The 12,942-nt window shown below is 40.2% G+C and overlaps 2 protein-coding genes across 2 annotated transcripts; both read right to left on the bottom strand.

Annotated features, from left to right (window-relative positions):
- Positions 1 to 2,483: 2,483 nt before the first annotated feature.
- Positions 2,484 to 3,107, bottom strand: LOC148871295 (uncharacterized). Its single transcript, XM_088970022.1, has one exon. It carries the CDS (start codon positions 3,105 to 3,107, stop codon positions 2,484 to 2,486), a length of 624 nt encoding a protein of 207 aa, XP_088826148.1.
- A 6,089-nt stretch (positions 3,108 to 9,196) lies between these two features.
- Positions 9,197 to 12,738, bottom strand: LOC148871296 (uncharacterized). The gene is made up of 9 exons (XM_088972881.1): positions 12,506 to 12,738; positions 12,139 to 12,300; positions 11,932 to 12,027; positions 11,706 to 11,829; positions 10,463 to 11,606; positions 10,156 to 10,321; positions 9,898 to 10,062; positions 9,646 to 9,798; positions 9,197 to 9,550 (listed from the first exon to the last, which is right to left on the bottom strand). Exons 1-9 carry the CDS (start codon positions 12,566 to 12,568, stop codon positions 9,350 to 9,352), a joined length of 2,274 nt encoding a protein of 757 aa, XP_088829007.1. The 5' UTR covers positions 12,569 to 12,738; the 3' UTR covers positions 9,197 to 9,349.
- Between the last annotated feature and the right edge of the window lie 204 nt (positions 12,739 to 12,942).

Here is a 12,942-nt window from a genome sequence, read left to right on the forward strand (position 1 = left end):
AAGCAAAATGTGTAACAAGAGCAGTTTGATCTCTCCTTTTATAAGCCTTAAGTAGCACCACTCCTAATCGAATTAAGAGGTTCCTAATCCAAATCTTTATTTGGATTTGGACTCTCTAAGTGGATAAGACTTATCCTCTTATCCTAATGGGTGCTCCATACTCTTATCCAAACCCATATTCACCCAAGTCACATAACTGCTTAAATTGTCATGTGACCACTTGATTAATCCAATTAATCATGGGCATTTAGGCCCATTAAGCAAGTGGCTCACATCCCTAAGTAGTTTATAGCCCATTTAGGTTCATTTTGTATGGCATGGGACCCCAACAATGACCTTACATAAGCCCACATGGGTTTGGCCTAGTCTTTATGGAAAAACCTGGCCAAATTCACTATCAAGTATAGTGAACACCTGAGTCCATCAGTATGGGTTCTTAATGGGCCCAACATTTACATTAAATGATCTTTGAGTCCAGCCATCATATGAAGGCCCAAGGATAATAGACTTAAGTAAAATATAGCCCATCAGGAATATAGCCCGAATTGTCTCTTACACTTAACCTCTCAGCCCATAATGATCAAACACTACCCGACAAGGAAAGACCTCTCCCCTGACTGCAAGGTGGAGTGTCGCACTCTCTGCTCAAATGGGTCCTGGGAGTTAAAACCTTTGCAAACCATTTTCTTAAAACATAATATATATATTATTATATAAATATATTTTGCAAAACAAATCTCAAACATGGTTGAAATCGACTACCGACAATTTTGGTTTCCATCAGAAAGAGTGTAGTCCCAATCATTCACTTTGTCCAACAAAGGGGCTGATCTTGTAACTATGATCACTTGCTCGAGTGAATTCTCAGACTGCCCCAATATACCCAGGTTTTGACCCCCAAAGGATCTCACTGATTGGCATATCAAAGATAACCCAATCTGACACCGAGTGCAATACCATAATCAAGTCCAGGGGTTAGGTGTAACTTTCCAGTTTTGCCAATTAATCTCAAAGGTCCAGGAGATAATTGGAAATTGGTATGGTTTAGTGTTTCAAACAAACACACACTACATGTGCTTCGAGTCTAACCCTATCAACTGAGACAGGTTGCCCCAACCTTTTTGGCAGCACATTAGTGTCAGCCTTGGTGGATGAATTCCCCAAGTCTATCTAATGGCTGAGAACATTCTAAACAAACACAAATCTCATAAGTGTCCAGTTTAAGGGGTAATTACAAAGAAAAACACCAATCAAAACATGGAACATTTATGTACTTTTACTCATTAACAATAAATGTATTACTACATCAATTTGATTGGAGCTAAGGGCATACATTGTCTAACACTTTCCCACATCGGCCTCAGGCACCATAACCATTTTGAGTACTAGGTTGCCAACTCTGAATTGGTGTCCCTTGATTCGGGCATTATAGTACCAAGCCACTCGTTGTTGGTATGGTGCAATCCGAATATAAGCAAGGTCTTGAACTTCTTCTACTAAGTCGAGGTTAGTCCATAGATCATCTTTGTTAGTCTCTTCATCGAACATCTCGGATCGCAAGGTTGACACTTCAATTTTTGTTGGTATCACAGCTTCAGTTCCATACGTCAGGTTGAAGGGAGTTTCACCTATCACTGTCTTGATGGTCGTTCGGTAGGCCCATAACACACTGGGCAGCTCGTCCACCCACAAACCTTTAACTCAGGAAAGCTGAGCTTTGAGGCCACGGACTATTTGTTACATCGGTCTGGCCATTAGCCTGAGGATGAGTAACCAAGGATGTATGCCCATATCTATACATCAATTCTAAAACTTGATATCTTCAAATTGTTTGCCATTGTCCGAGATCAGTACCCTCGGTATTCCGAACCTACATACGATATTCCTCCAAAAGAAGTTTTGAACATTCTAAGTTGTAATAGTTACTAGCAGCTCGACCTCTACCCATTTTGTGAAATAATCAACTGCTACAACTATGGCTCTTCTCTACCCAGTCGCTGACGGGAATGGGCCTAGTATGTCAATTCCCCACTGTGAAAACGGCCATGGATTGGTAAGATATTTTAGGTTAGCAGCTGACTAGTGCAAGATGTTGGCATGCCGCTGGCATTTATCACACTTCTACACCAATTCAATCGTGTTCGCTTTCACCGTAAGCCAGTAGTCTCCTTGTCGTAAGGCCTTTTGGGAGCGTGAATGATTGTGTCCACAAAGTCCTTCATGAATCTCCCACAACACTTGGTCTGCTTCAGCTTGGCACAATCAGTGCAGGTAGGGGAGCATGAATGACCTTCTATATAGCTGCTCGCCCACGATCACGTAGGCAGTTGCCTGTCGCTCTACCCTTCGCGATGTCTTGTGTTCCTTTGGTATAGTCCTATGGCACAGATAATCAAAAAACGAATCCATCCAACTAGGTCCTATTGTCATCATTGGTATAACCTCTTCTGCCACCCTCTCAATAGTCGGACGTTATAGGTCTTCTATGTAAACGTCTTTCTTATGGAGTCGATTGCACTAGCCAACTTAGAGAGTGCTTCGGCCTCAATATTTTCTAATCTCAGGATCTGTTGGATGTACCAAGAGTGGAAGTTGGGTAGGAGCTCCCTTACCTTGGCCAAGTAAGCCATCATGGCAGGCTCTTGAGCCTCATACTGCCCATTCACTTGGTTGACTACTAGTTTCGAGTCACTACATACTACAAGATGTTTGGCCCTGACTTCCTTTGCTAGTGATAGCCTAATTATGAGTGCCTCATATTCAGCTTCATTGTTCAAGGCTCGAAATAAGAACCAGAGGGTGTATTCCAACTTTACTTCGCTAAGACCATAGAGGATCAACCTAGCCTCACTTCCACACTGGTTGGACAAGTCTCCAACATGGAGAATCCAGGGCTCCTCATCCCAAGTTGGGTTCCCCCGAGCCAAGGCAAGTGTCGCACTGGTTGAGGCCTCCAAAGTGGCTTGTAGATCGACAACTTCAGGGGTAGGCGAGCTGAAGGTACATTTGGCGTCCTCTACCTTAATTGTTGGTCTCGGCTCATATCGAATATCATACTCACTGAGTTTGATTGCCCATTTCGTAAATCTCCATGAGACCTCGAGCATCTAAAGAATTTGCCTCATAGGCCGATTGGTTATGACCACAATGGTGTGAGCCTGAAATTAAGGTCTTAACTTTTGGGCTGCTAACACTAAAATGAAGGCTAATTTCTCAATGTTAAGTACCTAGTCTTGGCGGCATGTAGTACTTTGCTTACGTAATAAACTGGTCATTGTATCTTGTCAACCTTTCTAATTAGGACCAAGCTGACTACCTCATCACTCGTGGGAGGTAGAGCTTGAGCTTGTCCTAGGTTCCAGGTTTGGTCAACAAAGGCAATGAACTTCAATACTTTTTTAGCTTTTCGAAGACAAGTTGGCATTCTTTGGTCCATTAAAAGTCACGGTTCTTTTTGATTGCCTTAAAAAATGGCAAACACCGACCAACCGATTTAGACATAAATTAGCTCAAGGCGGCTACTTGGCCAATTAGTTTTCACACTTCCATAACCAATCTAGGGGGTCACATATCTAATATTGTCTGGATTTTTTCTGGGTTGGCCTCGATGCCATGTCAGCTAACTATGTATCTGAGGAACCTGCTTGATGTGACACCGAAGACACACTTGTTTGGGTTGAATTTCATATTATATTTTCTTAAAACATTGAAATGCATTCTAGATCAGCAATTAAAGAGTTCGGAAACTTAGTTTTTACAACCATGTCATCCACATAGCATTCTATTTTATTGTCAATCAAATATGAAAAAAACATTATTTACAAGTCATTGGAAGATTTCTCTAGCATTTTTCAAGCCAAAGGGCATTACTTAGTAACAGTACAAGCCCGTTACAAAGGTAGTTTTTTCTTCATCAATCAGGTTCATAGATATCTGGTTGTAATCAGAGTATGCATCCATGAAACTCAACATCTCGAACCCTGAGGTCACATCTGCCAGGCGGTTGATTCATGGGAGAGGGAAGCTATCTTTTGGGTAGGCTCTATTCAAATCGGTATAGCTGTCGCACATGCACCACTTGCTATTGGCTTTCTTTATGAGTACTGGGTTTACAACCCAGATCGGGTATTGGACCTCCCTAACAAAGTTGGCTAGGAGTAGTTTCCCACTCCTCATCTACTATCTTCCATCTTTGCAGGGTGAGGTTCCTTTTCCTCTATCAGATTGGTTTGACTAAGGGATCAAAATTCAATTTATGAGTTATTATCTTTGGGTCTATGTTGGGCATTTCTACTACCAACCAAGCAAAAACGTCTAAGTTATTAAGTAAGAAGCTTACCAGGTTGGAGCATACCGGTTCAGTTAGGTGAGCTCCTATATGTACTGTCTTCTCTGGCTCAATCTTTGAGACCAACATTGGGACGGTATCTTCCATAGGCTGAGCTCGCTCGTCTATGTTCTCAGGTGGTGGATCCAAGTCGATGTCGATAGCGATCTTGCCTTTTGCCTTTAGGGCAGCCACATAACATTTGCGAGACTCTAGCTGGTCGCCTCGCATAACTATGATACCTTCAGCGGTGGAAAATTTTACTACCAGATGATAAGTTGATAATATTGCCCAAAGGACATGCAGGATAGATCAGCCCAGGATGGCATTGTAAGGGGAGGGCATGGTGACCACAAGAAAATCATGATCAAACCGAACCAAGTTGGGGGGTGAGCCCACCACAACTGGCACCCTCACCCGACCAAGGGCCAAACCACCTCTCTATTGAAGCCAACTAGGGGTATGTCAGCTGGTTGCACATCATTTTTCCGAGATCCATATGCTCGAATGCTTCCTGAAAAATAATGTTGGTTGAGCTCCCCAAGTCGACCAGAACTGTCTTTACCTCAAAATCATTGATAGCCAACTTCACCACCAGGGCATCGTCATGCGGATACTATATTTTGTGCATGTCGTCTTTCATGAAGTACATTATCTCTTCTTTTCAGGGGTGCTTTGGTGGGTTCTCATTGTCATGTTCTAAGTTATGGATTGAAGTTTTCCTTGTCGAGGTAATATAACCTACTAGTATCGACCCTCCGATGATCATGTTGATGACCCCCGGATGGGCCACTCTTGCTATTGTTCTCGAGGAGCTTGGTCTCTTTCTTGCTCCTTGCGTGTCTGGGGCACCTCCCTGCGTTGCTTGAAAGGTCAGCCTGCTCCTTCTCTCTTTACAAATTGTTAAAGGTACCCACAACGAATCAGTTCCTCGATCTTGTCTTTAAGATTTCTACAATTTTCTGTATTGTGACCTATGTCACAATGGAAATGGTAGTATTTATGCAGGTTCCTAGTTGATGGGTCAGCCTTCATCATGGGAAGCCATCTTACATACTCTATTGGTGTTATTTGCATTAAGATTTCACCCCTTTTCGCGTTTAGGGTGGTATAAGTTTTATTATACAATGGTGGAGTTCTAGACCATTAGCTTGATCCAGAACCCCGATGAGGAGATGTACTCTTTCTTCTAGGCGACTTGCTTTGCCTGCTTCCTAGTGACCAACTTCTCTTGGGTGACTTGATTCTCCACTTTGTTTTGTTGCTTACTACTTCTTCCACCCACTTTCTTTTTCCAGATAATTCTGACTGTGACCCCAATGCTTCCTTTGCTTTTATGAACTTATCTGCCTCGGTGAGGAATTTCTCCATAGTTGTTGGAGGGTTCAGTTCCATTTTCCAGTGCAGGTCGGGGTGACGTACACCTTTTTTTTGCCACGATGAGTTGTACGATTGGGTTCAAGTCTGAGATTTGCAAGCATTCCAAGTTGAACCTTTTAATATACTCACTAAGTGTCTCATTAGGTCATTGGACGGCGTTTAATAAGTAGGTTGCAAACTTTGAATGCCTCTTACTAGTCGTAAAGTGAGTGATAAACAGATTGGTGAGCTGGTCCCAATTTTTTATGGAGCCAGGAGCCAACCCCAAGTACCATAACTGAGTTGAGTCTTGGAGAGTTGTAGGAAAGGCAATACATAGACTTGCATCATTGGCCCCGTTGAGCAGCATTGGGGCTTAAAAGCTGTCTGTGTGGTCTATTGGATCTGTTGATCCATTATATGATTCAAGAGTAGGCACTGTGAAGTTCTTTGGTCGCGAGGCTATAAGTATCTCTAGGGCTAAAGGTGAATCACGGGTTATAGGAAGCCTTGATGAGGTACATGCCTAGATGGTTGCTTTACTCTCTTCTTTTTTGTCCATCACGCTCACAACCGGAGCGAGCTGACTTTTCTTCAAGGCACGATGAACACATTGGCACCTCCTTTTAGAGCCTTCAGAGGAACTGGAGATCTCAGTTCCTATGGGAGCAGTAGCTTGGCTTTCCACCAGAAGTTGATTCTGGTTCTGATTCGGGACTTGGTTCTCCACTGGCATGGGGGTTGATTGTGGTTTTGGTCAGGAACCCGGTTAGAGACTTGTTGGTTCTGTTGTTGTTGTTGCTGCTACCCCCCCCCCACTAGGTTGGCAAACTTGTTCTCCTAGGATCTCATATGGTCGCTCATTCCACAAACGCATTGTACCAAGTCATAGAACTGACACGCATCAACCCTGGCGGGAGCCACAGATGGCTCAATCATAGGAGGAGGCGCGTTCACATGAGATGGCGTCAAGGTCGGGTTTAGAGCGGGTTGGACACCTGGTGGAGTCAAAGGTACATTAATTTGTCCAATAGTTATCGAGGGGATTTCCGGGATCTTGGCAAGTTGTTCGTGCCCCCTAGAGACTTGGTTATTTTTGTTATTAGAAGGTTGCTTTCTTGACGAAGCCATAACTGTCAATATGTGATGTTTAAAGAGAATGAGAACTTAGCTTTTTGTATCATGTTCCCATAGACGGTGCCAATTGATGTGGCATGATCTGATGGCTCTTGCATGTTTGGTGACTCAGACGCTGATTCGGATGCTTGCTTTGTCAGTGGCCGAGCTGTGCTAGGCCGAGTTAAGGGTGGTTGAGCTGTACTGTTCTACAAGAGAGGTGAAGTTAGAGTGCCTGGGTTGTTTTACCCGGGGTGGGCATTCCAATGCTTAAGTTAATGAATTGTATTGAGAGTTCTTAGGAGATAAGGGGATGCAAGAGCTTAATTGCGCATGCCTTCTTAGGTTAGAATGAGTGCTTTATATAGATGTGGGTGATTTGAGACCTCTTGCAATGGTCCCTAAGTTCTCATGGAGCCATTTCCGTTCACTCGAGAGAGTAATGGCGTTTGTTACATAATCCGCGCAGGGACTGAGATCTATCTGATTAACTCTAATGCATGTGATGCAGTATGCCGGCTTAACAGTCAACTCATTAGTGCTTTGGAGATCCCAAACTAGCAACGGATTCATCTGACAAGTCAGCGAGCTCACCTCATAAGTCGTCAGTGGTGCTTCTCGTAGCTTGGCCAGTCTTTGGGATAGGTCACTAGTTGCGGGGAGACCTATTAGTCCAGTCTGGCCGAGGTGTTCATGGTCAGCCCAGGCATGGTGCTAGAAGCCAACTTGCTGAGGTGATCCGCTTACTTGGCGCCAAGGTGTCATTTAAAAACCACGTGTCACGGTGTAACTTGGAGGACCAAATTACCCCTCATCATGACTCGTGTAGAAAGTAGAATGCACACAATAGTTAGATTTTCTTCAAGATCATCATAGGGTGGACTATCGAGTATAAGTTAATGTCCTAGATGAAGAGGAATCAGCATAGAAAATTAAATATGTTTATTAAAAAAAAGTGTTTCCATTAGGAATAGCAATGGGGCGGGGTGGAGACGGGGAGCCTCTCCCCATCCCTGTCCCCGCGAAAATCCCCATCCCCATCCCCGCTAATGGGCACAAGGTTATCCCCATCCCCGTCCCCATGAGGATCCCCATCCCCGTGGGGATCCCCATTCCCCGTAATTTTTTTATAATGTTAACCATTTTGATTTTGTTTTTTATTTTATTCAAAAAATAGAAATGAAATAATTAAAATTTACAATCTATTAAAAAATATTCAAACATATTCAACCATATTTTTAAAATATAATATATACATGTATGTGTACATATATAACATATGCATACATATATACATATATATTAGTGGGGATCCCACGGGGTGGGGATGGGCGAGGAGTGCTCTCCCCATCCCCGCTAACGGGGATGAAAATTTCCCATCCCCATCCCCATGGGGGGGAAATCATCCCCATCCCTGCCCCATTCAGGGCGGATCCCCAGGGGGATCGGGGAAATAGGAAAAATTGTCATCCTAGTTTCCCTAGTTTCCCTCTTCTTCAATATAATGAGGAAAATTTATTATAATATAGATCTTAGAGTAGTGAGCCTAACGACATTAAAATTTACTTCTTAACATCTATATATAGTAGACGTTATTGTATGTTGTACGCAATTACTTAAACTTTGCACACAATGATCTGTTGGTCGTTTCCCCTAGTATTTGTCATTTATGTATGGAAGGTTCAATAGTCAACATCACCAAATATGTTATGGAACAGTATGTTGGGGATAACAATCAAACAATTGATATAATGTTATAAAATATAGTTTTATATAGAGCATAGGGGCTTAAAATTAGCTTTGTGCTATATTGTAAGCCCCTGTGGGTGATTATTATGGATGAAATGGGTAAATTGCTGAAACCTCCCCTAAAGTTTAGTAATTGCAATCACCTCCCTTGAATTTTCTACATAGTTGCAAGTAGATTACCCCTTCTAGTAGAATCTCCTAAAAAGAGGCTTAAAAATGTCCAAAATACCCATGCAATTACTTTCAATAAAAATGTTTGTTATCCAAATTTTCTCTTCATATGAATCATTACCCCAAACCCTTCTAATCCCATTTCTAAAATTGATTTATTTTTCAAATTTGCCTTTCATATAAATCACTCAAAGGTAAAGCTGCAGCTTTAAATTGTTTTTTTTTTTTATGTTCATAAAGTTTGCATTTTGGACATTTCTATGATTCTTGCTTAGAGAATTCTAACAAAAGGGGTATACTTGCAACTGTATTAGAAAGTTTAGGGGAGGCAATTGCAATGAATAAACTTTAGGAGAGATTTCAACAATTTACCCTTAATGAAACCCTAATCCTTTTTCTTATTAAAAAAACACATATTTGTGGTCACATATTAGTCCTTACTTGGGTATTTACCTTTCTCTAACTCTTTTTGCATGGAACCACTAAACAAAATTTGATTCCCATACATGAAATCCACATACCAATACTTGCATCATTGTAATCAAGTAGTTCTAATCTAGAAAATGTATATTGCTTAAATATAAGCCATTCCCATTTGATAATGAAATGGTTGAAAGGTTTATACTACTAGTTTTTTGGATCAGTCTCTATTTCATGAGCTAATTCTTTGCTCAACTTGTCAGCACGATCATCTTGTCCACCTGCGAAGGTATAGACTCGATATGCCAGTTGAAAAGTCCTCCAAAGAATCTTAACTGATGCTTTAGATCGGTTGTTATTCTTTGATATAATCTCTTTATTGGTTATTGCAGTTGCTTCTCTTCTCTCCTGAAATAATAAATAAAATGCTCAGAAAGGAGTAAAGAGTTGTTCTTAATAAACTTAATCGGTTGCTTTAGGAAATATTTGTTCAATTAACCTACCTTAAGAGCCAATTCCATGCAACTAGAAGAAACATCCACCATCAATTCCTTGATTCGCACTAGAATATGGAAGTTAAAGTGGATATTGTGATCCCGAAATCGCTTAGATTCTTCATCTTTATATCTTTCTAATGCATCCACTTCTCCCTTAATCTGTATTTATGCATCTTCATCAATTTTTTATGAAAACTTGTACTAGTGAATATAATTTTATATATGAGTGGTTTCCTTTAAACATTGATAAAAATTTACCTTATTGAAGTAGCATTCAACCTTGTCAAGATGCTGACCCAGAGGAGCCACTACCTTCCAATTTTCAAGATTAGTAGCAATTGCATTTAGCCTTGAATACAATGTTGCTGCTGTCCTTAGTATCTCCAATTTCTTTATGGGGAAATCTTCAAACCTCGCTAGTACCTACATTTTAAAGAATTAAACACTGTGAGGCAAAAGAACATCAAATTGATGATGGTGAAATTCATTAAAACAACAATCTAGTGATAAAGTGACCTGGCTTTCATCAATTAAGTGTTCTAGATGAAACTCTACATATTGGTGGAATTTAAGTAGCTCATTCATATCCTTTGTTTGGAATGAACTGATAGCAGATTTCATTTCAATGATTGTTGTTGCATATTCCTGAACATCTTGTTCAATTTGTCGAAAGTAGGCTGATCTGAGACACCAATCAAGAATATAAATTAGAAAAGGGGATGAAAATAGAAAAAAAAAATAGCTTAGATATTTATCTAATTAGGTCTCTAATATCTCTTCATTCATTGTAGATTATAATAATTAAGTGGTTTGGATTTCAGACCTCCTTGTTATCTCTGCTAATGCATCAGCCATTCCCGGTTTACCACCTGAACCCCCAACATGATTCTTTTTCCATTGAGATGACTTACCACCCAAAGTAGATCCTTCCACCTTTCCTTTGAGTAGCCGATACAAGTTCCCCATGTGCATTGACCTTTTTAACTTGGTATTTGTTTTCTTGTGGCATTGAGCTTTATTCACACCAAGTGGAGGAGGTGGGGGGGGAGCTGCTCCCTTTATTAGAGGCATGGGTGGTGACTGTGGCAATGGAATTGCTTCTTTTAATGGGGGGATTGGTGGTGGGGATGGGGTTGCTTTTATATTTGAGGGGGTTATAGATGGTGGATATTGGACTAGGGTTGTGGTTATTGGTGTTAATGTTGGGGGTAGTGGTGATACATTTAGAAGAGGTGGGGATAGTGGTGATGGTTGTGCCAATACCTTTGGTTGCAAAGTGGGCTGGAGTGGTGGTAAAAGTACAGGAGAAACACTCATTTCTTGAAGCACATCACTTATTTCATTACTTTCAAACTTATTGCTTGTTTTACTTGAATGGGGTGGGACCTTTGATGTTTCATTTATGTCTCTATTATGTTCATTTTCTTTCTTGGCTCTTGGTATTGGTAATGCTTTCGAATTTGTCTTTGTTCCCTGGAACTTCAGCTCTGGTTCATCAATTTTTTTGCATATTTGAGCCATAGACTCAAGACAAGCACTCGTTTTGGGAAGTCCATCGCTCTTGTTACTTCCAAGCCTATTGTTTATTGTATAACTCGGATTGGGCATCTGGCCCTCTAATATATTGTTTGTGTCTCTCTTATCTTTGAGTTCTTCCTTAGCTCCTAGTGTTGGAACATAAGTGGGCTTCAATTTCCTCATAGACTGAAGCCTAAGAGACCAAAGAAATGGCAGTGAATAAGAAAAGCTAGAGAATTCCCTTATTGTTCCAAAACTTTGTGTCACCGCTGAAAGGACTGAAGTTGGGGTGCCCGGAGAAAGGCAAGGATCTTTATTATCTGTATAGGAATCATTTAAGATATCTCCGAAAGCAATCTTATCATCATTCTCCCCATCTTCATCCATGACATCATATATTTCTTTTGCTGCCTTAATCATATTATCAAGCTTCTCCAGCACTCTTTCACCTTCAACACAATGATAAACCAATAAACAATTAATATTGTTTTCATGTAGGACGACTAAGATTTTTGGGTAGTGTCCCCAAGAGATAAGTATTAATGTACCTAATTTCTCTGAATTGATGTTCATGTCATCATCTTTCTGGCATATGGATTTGGTCAACCACTCGTGGTTCTTGGCCCATGAATCACCAACAGATTTAAGAGCTTTATAAAAGAACAACAAAACCTATACAAACAATATTTATTGTATTAGTTTCTAAGTTGATTTTAGTTAAGAATGCATTTTCCAAACTATCCCATATCACTTTTTATGTAACAAACAACAAACCTGATTTGTAGGCATTTCATTAGTTTCTCTCATTAGAGTATAGGGCACGACTTTGGGGTAAAGCTTGTGGAGGTCCTTCACAGTTCTCATTAACAACTATAAGAAGATACAAAGTAAATAACTAAGAATTGTAAATAAACTCTATAAAACTTCAATTTGTAGTTTCTTGACAAATTTCTAATTAAGAAAAAGAAATGATAAGAATACCTCATTGATAGGATCACATTCATTGCAAGGAGGAAAATCAATAAGATCTCTAAAGGTTAAGATCTTTTTTCGAAGCTCCATTATTAATGGAGAGCCTTCTATCCATTCATGTGGATTTTCTTTTTCTTTTTTATTTTTAAATACACCAATACCCTTGATTGCCTGCATTAATAATTTTCTTTTGGCTTAGTAGATGATTAATTCTAAGTGTGTGGTAAAAAAGCATAAAATTTATTTCTCATACAATATTAAATTGTCGTGTATTGTTACAGAATAAAAGAAGTTAAACATGAATAAATGTCTACATTTTTATCTCTTACACAAATAGGAAACAGGAAAGAAGAAAACCATATGAAAGGGACCCTACCTCGAAAGCATCCAACTTGCGATGAAACAACAACGGTGTTGAGTTCTGGAATCTTGACGCCATTCGTGACCCCCCCAAGTTGTTTTAAAAAGATTTGGGGGAGTTTGGTAATGCTTTTATAATTGTTTCCTAAACTCCATACTGGGTTAACTCTTAGGTTGATGAAGGTAGCCAAACAAAAGAGATTGTTTAAAGAGAATGTGCTATGACGACTTTGCAGAAAGGAAATTAATATGGGTTGCACCTTCTTGCTTGTAATAAGGATTTTAAGGTGAAAATTTGTTGAAATAAAGTAGAAAATAAACAAACCTAGAAAAAAATAGCATAATTCTTACAACGGCACAACGAAGACAAGATAAGAAAACATCATTAACTTTATTTAGGAGACCCCGTTGTCTAAACCTACCTATTGTCAAGGGCCCTATGTTGCAAGAGCT

The sequence above is a fragment of the Nelumbo lutea genome, chromosome 2 (assembly GCF_056320005.1).
Source record: "Nelumbo lutea isolate HS-2025 chromosome 2, American lotus-T2T, whole genome shotgun sequence".
Taxonomy (NCBI): domain Eukaryota; kingdom Viridiplantae; phylum Streptophyta; class Magnoliopsida; order Proteales; family Nelumbonaceae; genus Nelumbo; species Nelumbo lutea.